Source organism: Cetorhinus maximus, chromosome 14, assembly GCF_964194155.1.
Source record: "Cetorhinus maximus chromosome 14, sCetMax3.hap1.1, whole genome shotgun sequence".
NCBI lineage: Eukaryota > Metazoa > Chordata > Chondrichthyes > Lamniformes > Cetorhinidae > Cetorhinus > Cetorhinus maximus.
The window spans coordinates 50,376,963-50,397,228 of record NC_135892.1 but is presented as its reverse complement, the minus strand read 5'-3'; the positions used below and the strand labels follow the sequence as shown (position 1 = coordinate 50,397,228).

Below are 20,266 nucleotides of genomic sequence, written 5' to 3'. Positions count from 1 at the left end.
CATGAAGAGCAGGGGATCTGCATGCCACGACCCGGACATGATGGAGGGCAATGCCTGACGGGGATTGTAGTTTCCAGGGCAGGACCCAGTTTTCGGGTCCTTCCAGAATTTGGGAAGTGGGATAAGGGGTCCGGTACCTGTAGCTACAATTATCGCATTCCTGAAGTCGCGGTGGGGGTGAAAGTTCTTTTGCCTCCTGAATCTGTAGCATGAGTGCATGGTGCCTTGATGTGAGCAAAAGCCCACCACCTTTGAAGCCCTCAGCTTAAATACCATCGGGGCCACAGGCTTTGTTATTTTTTGACTCCTTTTGATTATTTGTTGCAGCTCTTCCATCAATGGTGGTTTAACCATGGATTCTACTGCGTTGTACTGGGGGATAGCCTGAAGGGTATCAGCAGCCACTTTGGATCCGCAGTTGAGGAGTTGTTCAAAATGTTCTTTCCAGCTGTGGCAGACGGCATTCTCATCTTTAAAAAGAGAAACTTCATGCTGTGAGCGAAGGGAATTTTGTCCATTTGATCTTGATCTAATGATGGCCCTGGTGGCTTCAGAAATGCTTTTCATGTCATGGTCAGCATATTGTTGGATCTCTCAGGCTTTCTCTTCCTGTCACATGACCTTTATCTTCAGATTTGTCTTAGGATGTCACTTTTGAGCCGTTAGAATGTTGCCTTCTTGACTCATGACCTTGGGTTGTGCTGTCAGGCAATGAAGGCTGCTTGCATTTGTTCTAGGAAGTTGCATATTTCAGCCTTGTTTTCATCAAACCAGTTCTGTTGACCACAATACTTGAACCTAATGGTCTTGGCACAGGGGAATAGTACAACTGACTTTATTTGACCCCACTATTCTGAAATTGAGTTGAATATGTGAAGCTTTTCCAACTTGGTCGTGAGCTGCACTTGGAATTCTTTTCTTTCGTCAGGCTGCTTTCGGGCTGAGACATTGATCTTTTCCCTCTTGGACTTTGAAGCTTTGCAATGCCTTGGTGCTAGGTGAATACATGCTTTAAGTTGGTAATTAAGCACTACTGTCACCAATTGGGGAAGGATTAGGAAATCATTACAAGATTATATAAACCAGTTCACTCTGTGCATCTGGGAGGAACTCGGAGAGTCTGTGACTTTACTTTGCCGTCTTGGAAATAAACTTGTTTTGAGGTACAGGCTAACTGTAGACTCATTCTTCCTCAACATATAATTATTGGAATTAACACGCTGGTCTCTGTCAACCTTTCCTTTCCAGTAGAAGGTGTACCCCCTACTTGTTCAATCAGTAAAATCATTTACAAAACCTGGCATTCCTGAAAACTCCCTGTGAGACTTGAAGACCAACAGTCTATCCACCGTCAGCACAGCTGTTTTGATCATTGTTTACAGGTGTGAACGTCTTGCACCTTCTTTCTAGTAAATCAATCTGCACTTCCCACCCCGGTAATCTTCAGAACAGGTCATATGACTCCTTTCTTTCCCCCATTTTACCCTAAAGAGACAATCCCCAAACATCATAATCTTATAAACTTTGTATTTGCAACAAACTGTTCAGGGGCGTTGGTGAGATCACACCTAGAGTACTGCATACAATTTTGGTCTCTTTATTTAAGGGTGGTTATATTTGCATTGGAAGCAGTTCAGAGAAGGTTCAGGGCTGATTGTTGGGGTGAAGGGGTTGTCTTATGAGGAACGGTTGAGCAAGTTTGTCCTTTACTCTGAGGAGTTTAGAAGAATGAGAAATGATCTATTGAAACATTTAAGATTCAGAGGGGGCTTGACAGGGTAGATGCTGAGAGGATGTCTCCCCTTGTGGGAGAGTCTAGATCTAGGGGCCACAGTTTCAATATAAGGGACTACCCATTTATGGTAGTTGAGGAGAAATTTCTTCTCTCAGATGTTTGCGAATCTTTGCCAGTGAGCAGTGGAGGCTGGGTCATTGAATATGTTCGAGGCTGAGAGATACAAAATTTTTGATCTATAGGGGACTCGAGAGTTATGGGAACAGGCAGGAAAGTGGAGTTGAGGCCAAGATTAGATCAACCATGATTGTATTCAATGGCAGAACAGTCTTGAGGGGCCATATGGCCTACTCGTCTAATTTCTCATGCAACCTCTCCTAATAGGTTGTTTGTTGACCGTATATTAGCAGATCTACTTATCAGTAAACTATTGCTTGTAAAGAATCAATTACCGAGGAGAAAACTAAACAAATCATTTGTAACCCTAAAATTATTTCTCATTTTGGAATTATCTGTGAAGACAAAATCATAAAGTAAGTAACTAAGCATTTGTAAAAAGCTATGAAGCATCATGACTGAGGATTTTTCTATGGGTTCATGTTACGAAAACTGACTAAAAGCCTACAAGATTTAATTTTGCAATGGTTATTTTAACTGATCTAGTTGTAAACAAAACACAATCCAGATTTTAAAAAGTTTTTTGATAATATTGTTCTAGCAATAACATTAATACTCATGCAGGAACCACAGTTGTCACTATCTTCGTGAAAAGCACATTCTCTGGCAAAGCTTTTTTCATTGTCTATAAGTGATTGCTGAAACATAAATTCCATAATGTTCATTACATTACTTGAATAATGGAAAACACACATGACTCTCTCTCCAAACACAAAAATTTGCCAAACATTTTCGTCATGAATTTGCGCAATGATGCTTTTCCTTCTTAGCAAACCATTTTTATTTGATTTGTGTCTTAAAATTATTTTTGCATTTCCTGTGTTTCAGATCTGCTGAACTGTTATCTGGCCTACCCACGAGACAAGGACAGCCTGTACTTACAAGAATTCCACCACCTCTTCCCCCAAGACCAGCACAACAGACTGGAGTTGGCAATCTCAGCACTTACAGATCTGTTTATAACACCTTCTCTCCAGCATATACACCATATGGAAGCTCTTTGTATGGAAGCTATAGCCCTTATAGTTATGGATATGGAGGCCTTGGCTACAACAGATTTCGAACTGATGATGTTCCTCCCAGTAGGTTTGTACGCCAGGCTGAAGAAAGCAGTAGAGGAGCATTTCAGTCCATTGAAAGTATTGTTCATGCATTTGCTTCTGTCAGTATGATGCTTGAGGCTACTTTTTCAGCAGTATACAACAGTTTCAGAGCTGTCTTGGATGTTGCTAATCACTTTTCCAGACTTCGAGTGCATTTTACCAAAGTTCTTTCAGCATTTGCATTGATCAGAACTTTGAAGTACTTATATAGGAAGTTACTAAGGTTACTGGGCCTGCGGAACAACTCTGAGGTTGAGGATTTATGGGCAGACAGTGCTGGTGCTGTGGTTCCAGCTGGGGCTGAAGACAAAGTACCTGGGTCAGGCAAATCCTGGCCTATCTTTTTGTTTTTTGCAGTTGTTTTTGGAGGTCCGTATCTTATATGGAAATTATTAAGCTCAGCTACTTCTGAAGAACCAGGTGAGAAAATCTCTGATGGATAAAGTTGTATAAATTATTATGACTGACTGTATTTACTGTTTACACTCAATGATCTTTACCAGGGCAATAATCATTTTAGGTATTTGGCTAGTTATTTTTTACATTCTTGGTAATTGTTACCATCCAATGCTATAATGCTTTTTGAATGAAACAGATGAACGCTGTAGAAGTATAGTCAAATTCTATCAACTCAAATTTGACAAATTTGTTGTAGCTCTAATTTCCATGATACTTCCAGTCTTCCAGGACGCATCTTGGTCATTTGGTTGTGAAGTCATTGAGGGAAAGCTGTGTACTGGTTGTGTAGGCAGTGGAGCAGTTCAGCGATATCAATTCTAGTTGCTTCCAGCTCAGACTGGGGAGTGATGAATTGGATTTGAACCATGTTGGGTTAGGATATTCTGCAAATGAACTAAAGTAAGACCATAAGCAACTAATGTTCTTACATAATCTAAAACATTTCAAGATTAAAGTTGATTTCTGTTTCTAATTAGAAATTATATATTCCGCTGTGCAATGTACTCTGGTGAATATTGATGCTTTAGGTAGGGTACAGAGAAGGGTAACAATAATGATAAAAATACTTAGATCTGTTAGTTATGAGGACAGGCTTGAAGAAAGCTAATTACTTTGAAGAATTGTAGACCAAGGGGAGATGTCATTAGAGGTTTATAAAACAGTTGTGGATTTGATTAAGATATTTGAATTAGATCATGATATTGTAACTAATACATGCCCTTAAATAATGCAGGCAGAGAGTCAGGATAGATGGCAGGAAATATTTCTCCTCTGAGTGTGATCCTCAATTACATTACTGTTAAATATGGTACAAATAGGCACGCTTTAAGAATGAGCTTGGCCTGGGTGAGGACAATATTCCTGTATATTAAGGGCAATGGGAGGGGTGAGATAAGCTCATCAAATGGCCTGCCGTTGATAGTAATAGATTTCTGGAGCTTTTCTAATTGTCAAGAAAGAATTATCCAGAAGTTTTTGAGTCAATAGAATTTGACTATATATCTACGGTGCTCATCTGTTTCAGTTAAAAAGCATTATAGCATAGGATGGTAACAGTTACCAAGTATGGAAAAATAATTAGCCAAATTTCCCTCCTTGAATCCTCCCTCTGGAGTTAGCACTACCAGAGTTTGAGAAGATAGAACGTGACTTTAGTTGGCAGAATGAACATTGATTATTGTGACAAACTTTTCTAACTGTTCTTTTTGTATGCAGCAATACATATGTCCTTTCCAAAATAATTTTTTTTCTATAAAAGTATATTGTATACTTACAGCACCTTCTAAACCTGTAACTTTTCCTGCCTACAAAGGCAGCAGTCACATGAGAACTCCAACATGGAGCTCCATGCTATGGAACTCCACCATGCAAGTTCCCCTCCAAGTCACATACCGATTTGGAACTATATCACCATTCTTTCATTGTCGGTGGTCAAATTCCTAGACCCTACTCCCTAACGACACCACAGGCTCCAAAGGTTCATGAAGGTAGCCCACCATCCGCTTCTGGCTTCTGAAGGGAAATTGGGATGGGCTTAAATGCTGACCTTGCCAGCAACACTCATATCTCATGAATTAATTTTTTAAAAAGTTACTAATGCAAATAAGGTCTTAAAACCAAATCACAACCACACATTTTGCTTCACCTTTAAAGATGTGCTTGTCAACAATCCACCGCTCAATCTTAGTGCCCGGAGTCTGATTTGTGAAGTAATGCTAATGGTGAGACGGTGATGTAACCTGTGTACCAAGACTCAATTGACTAATGTGGAGAATCCATAGGTGTCAAATACACACACGACCCACCACTCTAAGGACGTCAATCCTCAAAAAGTTCATTAATTAATTACACAGTCTTTTACGCTCACACACACACTTATTTTGCATACTTATAAAAAATGAGAGCGTTCTATATTCTAATTACACCAAGGTGCAGAAAGCATATAGAGAAATACAGTGTATTCTCTATGTTTATTGTTATAATTACCTAATTTCCAATCCTTATAAACACATTTTCACCTGTGGCCTTCAGAACACTTGTTGCTTCATTTGTTTCCATCTTTCTGTCCATAGCTTAATGGCTTAGATGATGCTAAGCCAGAGATAGATATTAGGAATGGAGCTCTTATCAAAAACATAAATGCGTGTTTCTAATCAAAACTTTGTGGGGAATTATCTGCTATAGCACTCAAACACGATTAGAATAATCAGTGAGGCATTCTCTCATTGACATGTTATATAAATAATGGTTACTTGTAATATACAATTGTAACTCAGTATACCCACTTAAGGTATTTAGTTTTGCTCAATATCTCACTTCCTGAAAACAATATTCTATTATGCTATAAATTAGTTGTGTCTCAGTGATAGCATTCTCACTAGGTCCTGGGTTTAAGCCCCGCCGCAGAGAGTTGAACACACAATTTCGGCCGACACTCCAGTGTAGTACTGTAGTATGTTGATGGTTTGTTGATTATGTGGTTAAAGATGCAGAGGTGATGGGCATTTTTTGATTAAGGCCTAGTACCACATATAAAGAGGGTCATCCTCGGGAGCCACAGCCCCACAATTTGATCTGTCTTGCGTAAACTCCCTCCATGCCTTTTCGGTCGGCGTGGAAGGATTTCCTGTACGGGCTGCTGCTGCATGCCCTTCATGTCCTCATCCTCGCCCTCGTCAACAGTCCAGATGTGCTGTAGCTTTCCATCCTGCTGTCCGTCAGTGGAGGGAGTTCCTCGTGGAGGGCTCTGTACATGGGAGTCCTCCCTTTTTCCATTGGGGATCTGGCGTGGAGGGTGTTGCATGCAGAGGTCCTGTATAACTGTGGGTTAAGATGGTCCACGGACTCCCAGGCCGATTGCATTTTTTGCAGCCTTTTGGAGCCCGTGCTCCATGTGTACATCGAGTCCATGAGGTTGAAGCCTATTTTTAGCTTTTTGAAGGGGCTGATCCTCCAATTCTAGCTGCACTTCAGCCCCACACTCCTGATCTTTGGCCATTTGGTGTGGAAGAGGGCAAGCTGGCAGTGGGGAGGGCCTCCTTGTAAGCCTGCTCCTGGGCCTGGCCGTTAACAGGTCCAGGCAGCAGGCGGTCAAGGGGGGTCGTCCAGCCTGACTGTCTGCCCCTCTTCCATGGCTATGTTTGCGGCCGGGTGTCCCTGGAGAGGAAGCATGCTGTGTCCACTGGTATGCGGTTGGGCGCCGCGGGTTTGGAGTGCTTAATCGGCCTTCAAAACCACCTTTTGCTTTAATTTGGTAAGATTCCTTTCAATTTTTCCCATGCCCCTAAGGGGCAGTGTACTTTCAATTGGTCTAATTGGCTTTTTAAATTGGTTATTTGGTTAATTAGGTAAATTGGTACTCAAAAGAGTATAAAGAGAGTCAGGTAGGACACGGGGGTAGCAGTTAAGAGGTAGAGATCTCTAAGCCTGCATCCTGTGAATAAACGTACGATCAAGGAAAATAATTATATCTTGTTTTGTACTTCACCATCTGGTTTGGACCCATTTGAAATGATAGCAGAGAATGGTTGCCTAAAGGTGAAGATTGGAAACTAAGATTTTTTTGACAGAAGACTGGGTATGATTTCCCACTGATATTCTCTGAATTTGCACCTTATGATCAATGGAAAAATGAGGTAGATATGTGGACATGGGTTACATGCTTGCCAAAGAAAAAGCAAGGTACGGCCTTGGCACTGTTGCTTCCTACCAAAAGCAGGATCAGGTGCAAACTCGTTCCCAGTGGCCTTCATGGCACAAATGAGACATTTGGCGATGTCACAAAATATGGAGAATTCAATGCTGGCAGCATTTTGAAACCATTCAGATATGGGGTGCAGGCGTCAATACAACAGAAGAACCAGAGATAAAATAAATGAGGATGAGTTCGTTTTTGGCAGATTTGGCAGGAATGGAGTAAAAATAACCCAGGGAATTATTAACAGGTGTTTCCGATGTGATTCGAAATGTCATTATGCAGCAAATTATGGAACAATAGGGTCTTCGAGGCGATGCATGATACAGAAGGTTGGAAGAGGAAGATGATATTGATCAGTCTGAGGCAATTGCGCTGCTCACAAGAGGCCTCAGTCTGGTTATTAATGTACTACTCATGGATTCATTTAATTGTGCCATGTAGGACAGTGGATACCTCTCCACAGCACATGGAATGGATTGCTTTAAATGTTTGGATTCACCAAGTGGTAAGGCTCGAAGCAAGGTCAAGGAATATGAAAGTTCTACTTGCTTCAGGTTCGGGAATGAGAACATGTTAAAGTCACTGAAAAGAGTGGTGATTTCATGTAGAATAGATGGGGTAAACCACTTTATTAGTACAGAATTAGTATCTAGTGAGATACACTTGCTGCTGAACAAGCCATCCATGAAAAAGGCACAAATGAAATTGGTCGTGGAACATGATAAGACAGTTGTCTTTGGGTGAATTGCAAACCTCCTGGCTTTCCAATCATGACATTATTGTATCCCTTTAACAAAACCTAGCATCTCTAATCAGAACATTAAAGAAGTGTTAATGGCATCAGATGATAGGAATTTGAGAGAGAAAAAGCAAATTGTCTTAAAGTTACATTGACAATTTGCTCATCCCTCTGTCCCTCTTGTCACAGGTTAAAAATCCTACTAAAGGGTGCAGGGTAGTTGATGATGAATACACAAGCTTATTGAAGCAATTAGTGAAACGGTGTGATATGCAATAAGTATCGGAGGACACTATCACGGTAAGTCTCCCATTAGCAAAAGACTTTAATGAAGTAGTAGCTATGGGTTTAAAGATGTGGGAGGATAGAAACATTTTCATTTTATATTTTATAAATATGGCAACAAGATTCAGTATGCCTACACTAGTCCATGGTAAATATAAAAGAGTGATTCTGGATAAAATCATGGAGAGATGGATATGAGACGGATTGGGGGCACCAGCTAAATTCCTAACTGACAATGGGAGGGGAAATTTGCCAGTGACAATTTAGAGATGTACAAAGATATGAACATTGTAGTGATGAACACTGCAGCTGAAAGCCCCTTCAGTAATAGGCTTTGTGAAAGAAATCGCATGGTGATTGATGAGATGCTCCTTAAGATCTTAACTGACAAACCAAATTGTAAACTAATATCAGCCCTAGCGTGGGCAATCCATGCAAACAATTCACTTCAAATGGTTGGGGGCTATAGTCCATATCAGTTGGTCTGTGGGAGAAATCCAAAAATAACTTCGGTGATGCGTGATCACCCCCTGTCCTTTGTAGGAACTACAATTAGTTCCACTATTTATGTGCACTTAAATGCCCTATAGGCAGGGTGAAGGGCATTCATCAAGGCAGAAGTTTTAGAGAAAATTCAGCAAGCCTTATGGCATTGCATAAGACCGTCAGAGATAAACTTTAATCCTGGAGATTTAGTATACTATAAAAGAGAGGGACAGAAAGAATGCAAAGGTCTGGGTGAAGTGATAGGATGTCATGGGAAGACAATAATTCTCCAACATGGTTGTCAAACTGTTGGCATACATTCATCTAGGTTAATCGGGATTGATTATAAGCTTGCAGGATCTGATAGTAGAAGGTAATGAGGCACCCTGCACATCACATACTCATATGTTTAACAGTTATGAGGAGCAGAACACAGTGGAATAAGGGGCTGGGTGATGCTAGACAAAGTGATAGCCCTATTTTGTGCATTAGTCCATTTATCCCAAAGGACAACTACCGAAAGTCAGCACTAGGGTAACATACATATCAGAAGGGGCCAGTGAAAGGAGGGATGTGACCATTGTAGGGAGAGCAGGGAAAACCACCAGCAAATTTGAACGTTAACTAAACATTCCAGATGATGGACAAGAGTAAGATCTATGGAGTGGCAAAATGAGATGAAAATATGGAAGGCTAGAAAAGGCAGTGAGTGTTCCCATAGCGGATCCAGAAGTGATTCTGGCCCTAGGAAAAAATCATAGTGGACTGCATGTGGGTTTAATGGTACAATCTTCAAAGAAAAACTTCAATATCTCTTAACAGTTTCTTTTTCTGATTTTTGCCTAACAACCAAGACAGTTAGATCATATGTGGCCATATGTGTGGATTATATTTATGGCAATGTCTAGCCAAAAGGAAGAAATTACTTTAAATAGATGTTAAATGTTTTCTAGAAATTCAATTCTAAACAATTTTCGCAGGATACCTCCTTTTACAAAAGAATTTAATTCAACCACTTTGACCAGAATTTTCCAGCCCCTCATGCCTAATAAAATTAGGAAGAAACAGTAGATATAAAGGAGAATAGCTAAAGTAAACATAGACCTCTTAGAGGCAGAGAGGGAAAAACATCATGGGGAATGAGAAAATTGCAGAGATGCTGAACGTGTATTTTTCGTCTGCTTTCGCAGCGGAAGATACCTTCTATTTCTGGTATGTAATTTGTAACAAGAAGCTAATCAGAGTGAGGAACTTCGGGTAATTAACATCAGCAGAGAAAAAGTATGGGAGAAATTTAAGGGACTAAAAACCAACACACCCCTGGGATCAGATGGCCTACTTACATCCTTGGGTTCAAAGAGAGGTAACTTCAGAGATAGTGGATGTGCTTGTTATTCCCTAGATTCTAGAACAGCCCCAGCAGACTGGAAGTTAACAATTCACCAAGGCTCCTTAGACAGCACCTTCCAAGCCCGTGACCACTACCACCTAGAAGGACAAGGGCAGCAGACACATGGGAACACCACCACCTGGAAGTTTCCCTCCAAGTCATTCACCATCCTGACTTGGAAATATATCGCCGTTCCTTCACTGTCACTGGGTCAAAATCCTGGAACTCCTTTCCTATCAGCACTGTGGGTGTACCCACACCACTTGGACTGCAGTGGTTCAAGAAGTCAGCTCACCACCACCTTCTCAAGGGAAACTAGGGATGGGCAATAAATGCTGGCTCAGCCAGCAAAACCCACATCCCTTGAATGAATAAAAAGAATGTAACACTGCTATTCAAGAAAGGAAGGAAATTAAAAACTGAACTGCAGACCAGTTAACCTGACATCGGTTGTTGAGAAAATACTGAAATCTGGTTATTAAGGGAGTCTTAACAATGCACTTATAAAATCATAGCATAAACAGACAAAGTCAACGTGGTTTTATGAAAGGGAGATCATGTTTGACAAAATTATTAGAGTTTTTGAGGATGCAACTAGTAGGTTAGACAAAAGAGGAACCAGTAAATGTAGTATACTTGGATTTCCAAAAGGTACCTGTTAAGATGCCACACAAAATGTTAATACACAAGATGAGTTGGGGGTAATATATTAGCATGAATGGAGAATTGGTTAATGGACAGGTAGCAGGGATAAATGTGGCATTTTCAAGTTCCCAGGCTGTAAGAGTGGACTGCCGCAAGGATTAGTGCTGAGGCCTCAGCTATTTACAATCAATATTAATGATTTAGACAAAAAGACTGACAGTAATGTATCTAAGTTTGCTGATGATACAAAGTTAGGCGGGAATGTAAGCTGTGAGGAGAACACAGAGACTGTAAAGAGATATAGACAGGTTGAGTGGGCAACACGGTGGCAGATGGACTATCGTGTGGGGAAATGTGAGGTTATTCACTTCAGTAGTAAGAATAGAAAAGCAGAATATTTTTTAAAAGGGGTGAATCATTTAAATGTTGATGTTCAGAGAGTATGTACTTGTGCAAGGAACACAAAGTTAGGTTGCAGGTACAATAAGCAATTAGGAAGGTTAATGGCATTTTGGCCCCTATTGCAAGGGGATTGGAGCACAAGAATAAGGAAATCTTGCTACAGTGCTACAGGACTTTGGTGACACCACACTTGGAGTACTGTGTGCAGTTTTGTTCTCCACACCTAAGAAAGGCTATACTTGCATTGGAGGCAGTACAACAATGGTTCACTAATTTGTTTCCTGAATGAGGGGGTTGCCCTATGATGAGAGACTGAGATAATTGAGCCTATTCTCTCTGGAGTTTAGAAGAATGAGAGACAATTTCATTGCAACGTACAAAATTCTGAAGGGGGTAGACACTGAGAGGTTGTTTCCTCTGGTTGAGGAATCTAATCTGGAACACAGAGGCACAGTCTCAAGGTCTGGGGGTGGGGGGAGCATCAATCGTTTAGGACTGAGATGAAGAGAAATTTCTTCACTCAGAGCCTTTGGAATTCTCTACCCAAGAGGGTTGTGGATGCTCCATTGTTGAGTATATTTAAGTCTGAGATAAAAAGAGTTTTGGCCTCTCTAGAATTCAAGGGATATGGGGAGCAGGGGGGAAAGTGAAGTTGAGGCTCAAGATCAGGCATGATCATATTGAACAGTGGAGCAGGCTCAAAGGGCTGGGTAGTCTACTTCTGCTCTTATTTCTTATGCTCTTATGATTGGAATAACAGCCCAATAGAAGAGGTACCCCTACTGTCCTGAAATGTTCTTGCTGCTGTCCAACTATGTCATAGAGATCTACAGCACAGAAAAAGGCCCATCGAGTCTGCGCCGGTCAAACAAGCACCTAACTATTCTAATCCCGTTTTCCAGCACTAGGCCCATAGCCTTGTATGCCATGGCATCGCAAGTGCACATCCAAATACTTCTTAAATGTTATGAGGGTTTCTGCCTCTACTACCCTTTCAGGCAGAGAGTTCCAGATTCCCACCACCCTCTGGGTGAAAAAATTCTTCCTCACATCCCCTCTAAACCTCCTGTCCCTTACCTTAAATCTATGCCCCCAGTTATTGATCCCTCCACCAAGGGGAAAGGTTCCTTCCTGTCTACCCTATCTGTGCCCCTCATAATTTTATACACCTCAATCATGTCCCCCCTCAATCTCCTCTGCTCCATGGAAAATAACCCCACTCTACCCAATCTCTCCACATAACTAAAACTCTCCAGCCCAGGCAACATCCTGGTAAATCTCCTCTGCACTCTTTCTAGTGCAATCACATCCTTCCTATAATGCAGATTCCAGAACTGCGCGCAATACTCTAGCTGTGGCCTAACCAGTGTTTTATACAGTTCCAGCATTACCTCCCTGCTCTTATATTCTGTGCCTCAGCTAATAAAGGCAAGTTATCCCATATGCCTTCTTAACCACCTTATCTACCTGTCCCGCTACCTTAAGGGACCTGTGGACATGTACACTAAGATCCCTCTGATCCCCTGTACTTCCCAGGGTCCTACCATTCATTGTGTATTCCCGTGCCTTGTTTGTCCTGCCCAAGTGCATTACCTCACACTTATCCGGATTAAATTCCATTTGCCACTGATCAGCCCATCTGACCAGCCCGTCTATATATCCCCCTGTAATCTAAGGCTATCCTCCTCACTATTTACCACCCCACCAATTTTCGTGTCATCCGCAAACGTACTGATCAACCCTGCTACATTCAAGTCTAAATCGTTTATATATACCACAAACAGCAAGGGACCCAACACCGATCCCTGTGGAGCCCCACTGGACGCAGGCATCCAGTCACAAAAAACACCCCTCGACCATCACCCTCTGCTTCCTCAGCCAATTCTGGATCCAGTTAGCTAAATTGCCTTGGATCCCATGAGCTCTTCCCTTCGTTATCAGTCTCCCATGTGGGACCTTATCAAAAGCCTTGCTGAAGTCCAAGTAGACTACGTCAAATGCATTGCCCTCATCTACACACCTGGTCACCTCTTTGAAAAATTCAATCAAATTGGTCAGACATGACCTTCCCTTAACAAAACCACGTTGACTGTCCTTGATTAATCCCTGCCTCTCCAAGTGTAAATTAATTCTGTCCATCAGAATTGCTTCCAATAGTTTCCCCACCACTGAGGTTAGACTGACTGGCCTGTAGTTCCATGGTTTATCCCTTCCTCCCTTCTTGAATAACGGTACCACATTGGCTGCCCTCCAGTCCTCTGGCACCTCTCCTGTGGCCAGAGAGGTATTGAAAATTATTGCCAGCGCCCCTGCTATCTCCTCCTTTGCCTCACTCAAAAGCCTGGGATACATTTCATCTGGGCCTGGAGATTTATCTACTTTTAAGCCTGCCAGACCACTTAGAACCTCCTCCATTTCTAAGCTAATTTCTTTAATTATATCACACTCTTTCTGCCTGCTTTCCATACCCATGTCGTCCTTCTCACTTGTGAACACCGACACAAAGTATTAATTTAGAACCCTACCTACGTCTTCCGGCTCCACATACAAATTACCACTATGGTTCTTAATGGGCCCTATTATTTCCCTAGTTATCCTCTTACTCTTAATGTATTTGTAAAATAACTTTGGATTTTCCTTTATTTTACCTGCCAATATTTTTTCATGCCCGCTTTTTGCTCTCCTAATTTCCTTTTTAAGTTCCCCCCCACACATTCTATACTTCTCTAGGGCTTCCGCTGTTTTGAGCCCTCGGTATCTGCCATGAGCCACCTTCTTTCTCTTTATCCAATCCTGTATATCACTCGACATCCAGGGTTCCCTGGATTTGTTGGTCCCACCCTTTATCTTTACTGGAATATGTTGGCCCTGTACACTCCCTATTTCCTTCTTGAATGAATCCCACTGCTCTGACACAGATTTAGCTAAAAGTAGCTGCTCCCAGTCCACTCTGGCCAAATCATATCTGACCTTGTTCTTTTCCATAACAACCTTGAATCTAAAGGAGTTATGATCACTATCTGCAAAATGCTCCCCCACTGATACATCTACCACTTGCCTGGCTTCATTCCCTAAAATTAAGTCCAGGACCACCCCTTCTCTTGTAGGACCTTCTATGTACTGGCTTAAAAAACTCTCCTGAATGCATTTTAAGAATTCTGCACCCTCTAAACCTATCACACTATGACTAACCTAATTAATGTTGGGGAAGTTGAAATCCCCCACTATTACTACCCTATTATTTTTACACTTATCTGAAATTTGCCTACATATCTGCTCTTCTATTTCTCTCTGACTGTTGGGGGCCTATAGTACACTCCCAGCAACGTGATTGCTCCTTTTTTGTTTTTCAGTTCTACCCATATGGCTTCATTTGAGGAGCCATGTGTTGACAACGAGGGCCCCATTATTGCAGATTCACTGTATTTTCTATATGTTTAAGCTGCTATCAACGGTGATGATCACAGATTGAATTACAAAATGTCTGTACTTTTTTTGTTCTTTAAGATTGCATCTTTTTTCATGGATTGTGATTAATTAATTTGCTAATGTTCATGTGTATTTCCTCTATTTTCAAATAAGAATCAACAAGTTGGGCAAGTGGAGAAGATGATCATGTTGTAGCAAAGGCAGAATATGATTTCACAGCTGGCTCAGAAGAAGAGCTCACATTTCGTTCGAGTGACCTGCTGAACCTGGCCCCCAAAGGTGAGTCCTTCAACTCTGTTTTCAAACCAATAGGGTACAATATACAAGTATAGAATATATATATTATATATTTAAATATGTTTTTATGTGTGTATATAATATATTATTATTTATATATATATATATATATATATATATATTCGCTTGGTTGTACAGAATTTGACTACTGCTGAAAAAAGAGATGTGCCTTGCACTCATCAGGAAAGATTCAAGAATGCCAAATATTAAAGGGAGAAACAGTTTATACTGCATGAGAAAAGGATGCTGACTGGTTGGCAAGTCGACTCTGCTTGAAGCGTTGCCATGGAGACTGTACCAAGGAACTATTGCCCCTCCCCCCCCCCCCCCCCCCCAAGCTTTTGTTTAATTCAGTAAAGGCGCAATGCCTGGGCACATTCCTTTTGCCTACAGAGGACAGGTCCCTGCATGTGAATATATGTAGCTTCTAGCAAGTGTAAGTGAGCCACATTGCAAGCCCAACTGATAATCTTAAATTAGGTGTTAGCGTAAATCTTTACACATTCAGGATTGTTCAGCAAGTGCTGTCCAAATTGTGGAATCACATCTAATATTAGACATATTATGCAAGCATGAGCTGATTGAATATGGTCAGTACTCCACCTATTGCGAACAGCTGAAAGGACATGTTGTTTGATATGATCTGCCAGTCATTGGGTCATACAGCCTATGTACCTGGCATCACACTGGCACTGAAGCTCATATACCATATTACTCATTCATATAGTAGGTGGAACGTCTTTTTGGCTTGACATCAGCATCCTGTTAGTGGAAAATACCACTTGTGTTACTACTGAATACTAGCAGCGTGAAATGGCTAGCTTTACCTGTTGCTCACATTGTTGAGATACCTTGCCCTCCCAGGGTAATTTGACTGGACACTTTCCAGTTTCAAAAGTGCTACGTATACTCATACACAAGAACCGCCTGCTGTAGGCAAAAGGAACTTGTCCAAGCATTGCATCTTTTTTTTTAAATAAACAAAGTTTGACGGACAGTAGTTCCCTGGTGCATTCTCCATGGCAATGCCTTGACCAATCGGATTCGACTTGCCAACCAATCAGCTCTCTTTTCTCACACAGTATAAATTGGTGCACCCTTTGAAATTTGGCCTTCCTGCACCTGTCCTAATGTGTGCAAAATGAAAAGCTTTATATATAAAACATATGTAACTATATATATTATATATATATGAAATCTGGTAAAATTAAAACTCAGGTTTATTTTCTTCCATTCGGTAACATTAGCAAAAATGTCATCATGAATTTAAGGCTTCTGTAATGAACATCCACAAGGGCTGTGCATAAATTCAATTTTTGCTTTTATTTTTTTCCCGACCCCTGCTAACAGGTAAGTAGCAAAGTAGCAAAAGAAGAAAAATAAGACTGAATTTACAATTTGAAAGATTATATGACAAACAAACTAATTTTAGAATTTTCATCCTAACTATTTTCTTCCCTTTGAAAGCAGTCACTCATATTGGCTTCATTGGTAATTGAATTGCTGTATCACCCTTGGTCATTCTTCAGTGAGTGATGGTAGAGTGGTTATCTGTGTAGGGCATTACAATTTTATTTCAGTCAACACCCCAGCAAATCTGTTTATACCCTTTCCCATAGAGATGGAATAGTTCACAGTATACTAGATTGGTAATGTCTATCTGGGCCATGGACTGCATTTGTACAAGCTAAAATTTACCTTAGAAATCAGACAGTAATCAAGAAAGACAGACCATGGTGGATATAAAAAAAGAATAAGATGATGACAGAATTTGGGACTGCGTGTCCAAAAGTCAGATGGTGGGTAAATATGTATAAAGAGGGCAATAAGCAGAGAAAGAATGAAGGGAAGATATATAAACTAGAATAAAATGTTTGGCCAGGAGACACCAAACCTCAAGATTGAGTGAACAGTTAAAGCCAGGCAAATGAAACAAATTAAAATAGGAAAAAGAGCAAGGTGGACAAAGGCCCGTATTTGCTGGTGAGCAGCATTTGAAGTACTTACAATTGAAAGAAAAGGGTAGATTGCATGCATAAATGGTTCTGAAGTAGCATTATGCATGGTAATCATCTGTAATTGTATATTATGAAGCTAATGAAGAAACTGGAAGGTTTAAGTATGCTGTATAGCAATCTTAATGGGTTTCTATTTAAGTTGTTAAAATCAAGTCTACAGTTGAATGTGAATTACATACGATATACGAATTAGGAGCAGGAGTTGGCCATTTGGCCCCTTGAGTCTGCTCTACCATTCAATAAGATCATGGCTAATCTGATTGTAGCCTCAAATCCACAGTTCCTACCCCTGGCAACCTTTGACTCCCTTGTCAGTCAAAAATCTATCTACCTCTGCCTTAAAAATATTCACGACCCTGACTCCACTGCTGTCCAGGAAAGAATTCCAAAGACTCAGGACCCTGTGAGAGAGAAAAATTCTCCTCGTCTCTGTCTCAAATGGGATACCCTTTATTTTTAAACTATGTCCCCTAATTCTAGTCTCTTCCACAAGGGGAGGCATCCTTTCGGCATCCACCCTATCAAGTCCCCTCAGGCTCTTACATGTTTCAATAAGATCACCTCTCATTCTTTTGAACTCCAATGGATACAGGCCCAGCCAGTCCAACCTTTCATCATAAGATGACTCCCCATCCCAGGTATCAGTCAAGTAAACCTTCTCTGAACTGCTTCTAATTCATTTATACCTTTTCTTAAATAAAGAGACCAATTTATCACATTTGTCCCTTATGCCAAAATGCAAAATGCACTGAAAGCATTTCATGTTAATTGACGTTTTCAACACTTAGAAATGAATTCATCAAACTCTTGGTTAGTGTAAGACCCAGTCCCAAACACTGCATTTGGTACTAATGAAAACAATTAAGTATTTATCTTCTTTTTTCAGAACAACAACCCAAAGTACGTGGGTGGTTGCTGGCCAGTTTGGATGGTCAAACAACAGGATTAGTGCCAGCTAATTATGTCAGAATTTTAGGTAAAAGACGGGGCAGAAGACCAGCAGAGCTGGAACGCATGGCAGAGAAGCAGCCACTTGGAGGTTCAGCAACTGCAAATGGAACTAATGTCATTGAGTCACTGGAGGAACAAGAGGCAGCCTTTGAATCGGTTTTTACTGAAACACCAGAACGTAGTAAGGATCCTATCTCTACAGAATCCGCAAATACTGGGAAGGATGTCACGAATGACTGACAACTTATTAGTAACAGGAAGAAACCTTTCCCTTTGTAAAGCTGGTGTATTAAATGATATTAATAGCTTTTAAGTTTTTGTTGTACTGATTTACGATCCCTTCATCCTCAACCCAGCAACATATTCTTTGAGAAATGAATCAGGTATATAAGATGTTTAATTTATTTGCCACCTACTAGTAAGTATCCATATCATTTTCCTACATAGACCAAGTAATTAATATATTTGGCCAATACAGAGTGGATAATTATTCATTGTTAAAATCTCTGGATCTTTTCTAAAAACTCCTGAGATTTCAACAACTTTTGATGATTAGACCCATAAGCCAAAAGACTTGGTCTGTGTTTTGGTCTGTCTGTGAATAAGTTGTCCTTCTTGAGAGACTTGGATTTTGTTCAACAAAATTGGCTACAATTGGTTACCTTGATGTAATTGCAAGCATAACGAAAAGCTCAATCCATGCCTAAAATTTGATACTCAGGTTTTTTTGTATTTGTGGAACTGCTGGTATTATGGAAAGTTTGGTAGTAAACTGTAGCTCGTGATACGCTGCTGCTTGATGAAATTAACTAGATCATTATAATACGTGTACTAACTCAAAACTGTATTGGTTATTACAAACATTTGAACTAAACTTGTGACTACTTTTAAACTGTTCACATTATCCACAAGTAATAATTTCACAAGTGAAGTTAATATATGTCTGACATGATGTCCTTAATAATTGGATAACCATGAAACAGGTACTAGTTTGCTGTTGGTTTATTAAAATATTATTTGTATAGTAAATCCAACAAGGAGAAATAGTCAAACTGTAGCAATCACAGCTGAGTAAAACTGTAGGAACTTACTTGTGATAAAGGGTGAACGTAGTGTCCAACTCTTTGTGACAGAATGGATGTTACGTGATGAAAGTAATAAATGTTGAAACATAACTGTAAAGTAAGAATATAGGAGGTCTGCTGAAAATTATTTGTATAAATTAATATAAACTGGTCTTTTCATTTGGTTACATACATTTCTTAACCAATTCTCTTCAAACATTATTAAATAATATCAGTCAATAAAATATACAGAGACTGGGAAGTTTCCATGCAGAGTGCTCTTTACATTGTGAAAATATGTAAATTTTTATCGTTTTAATGTAAGGCTTCCCCTCTCACATTGTTCCATACTTTGTACTCCATCCATTTTCAAGGAGGTGAGTCAATGAATCATTACCCATGAGATATGCAACAAAAAGTAACAGTCTCTTTAAATTACAATATTTTGGACAACTGTACAATGATTTAAAAATGTATAATATTATTTGTAAAACAATTATAATATGCTTCGTAAATAATTGCAGGTGTAGATGTATAAATTGCTTCCATGGATTTAACATTTTCTCCAGTTTATGATCCCTGTGAATTTGAATAAATACACCTGCACCTAGTGTGGTATTGAGTCTGTAGATCAAGAGGGTCCTAGTTTCAACCCTTTGTCTGAAATGAGTTGGCAGAATTAAGCTGGGGTGGTAATCAACATGATAGAATTGACCCCAAACCCCTTTGAGGCTAGAGAGGTGAGTAATCGGTCAAGGTTTGGGATTTGAAATTGAATCTAGAATTTATTCTAATGGCTGTTGAGGCATTGTAAGTGAAAAAAGCTTAAGGCTATTTTAGTCTAGTTCCAAGGGACATAAATCAAAAAGAGAGCATATTGGAGGTGTTAAAATTTATTGTGTTAATCGCATGGATCCTTTCTGTAGTAATTAATGTCATCCCTCAACGATTATGGGCACACATCCATCAAGGGAATTTGCTCTCAAATTTCCACACAATTGCAATTAACTCAGCAAATAGACACTTCGGAGTTTTTTTGGTGGGGGTGGGGTTTGGGAGTCTGTATGATTGGGTTATAAACACTCATGAAGGTGGTTCGAAGAATTCCAAGAGCTGGTAGATCTGATGATTAGATGAAAAGTAAGTTTCAAAATTATTGCCCATCACAAGTTGTACATTGGATCCTGAAAGTTTGGAGACCATTACAAGCAAACAGGATCATGTGATTTTCTTTGATTCAAAAGGCCATTGTATTCATTAAATTATCTTATACAGTTTAATATTTTAAGTATTAGACTCATAGACGTCTACAGCACAGAAGGAGGCCATTCGGCTCATAGTGTCCACGCCGGTCAACAAAGATCTGACTATACTAATCCCATTTTCCAG

The 20,266-nt window shown here is 40.2% G+C and overlaps 1 protein-coding gene across 1 annotated transcript in view; it reads left to right on the top strand.

Annotated features, from left to right (window-relative positions):
• The window catches only part of pex13 (peroxisomal biogenesis factor 13), a 31,880-nt gene extending 12,392 nt beyond the window's left edge, over positions 1–19,488 (top strand). The window contains exons 2-4 of the mRNA XM_078556899.1: positions 2,741–3,435; positions 14,701–14,826; positions 17,749–19,488. Coding sequence (XP_078413025.1) covers positions 2,741–3,435; positions 14,701–14,826; positions 17,749–18,053 — 1,126 coding nt within the window. The 3' untranslated portion in view covers positions 18,054–19,488. The remainder of the gene's footprint in view (positions 1–2,740; positions 3,436–14,700; positions 14,827–17,748) is intronic.
• The last annotated feature ends 778 nt before the right edge of the window (positions 19,489–20,266 follow it).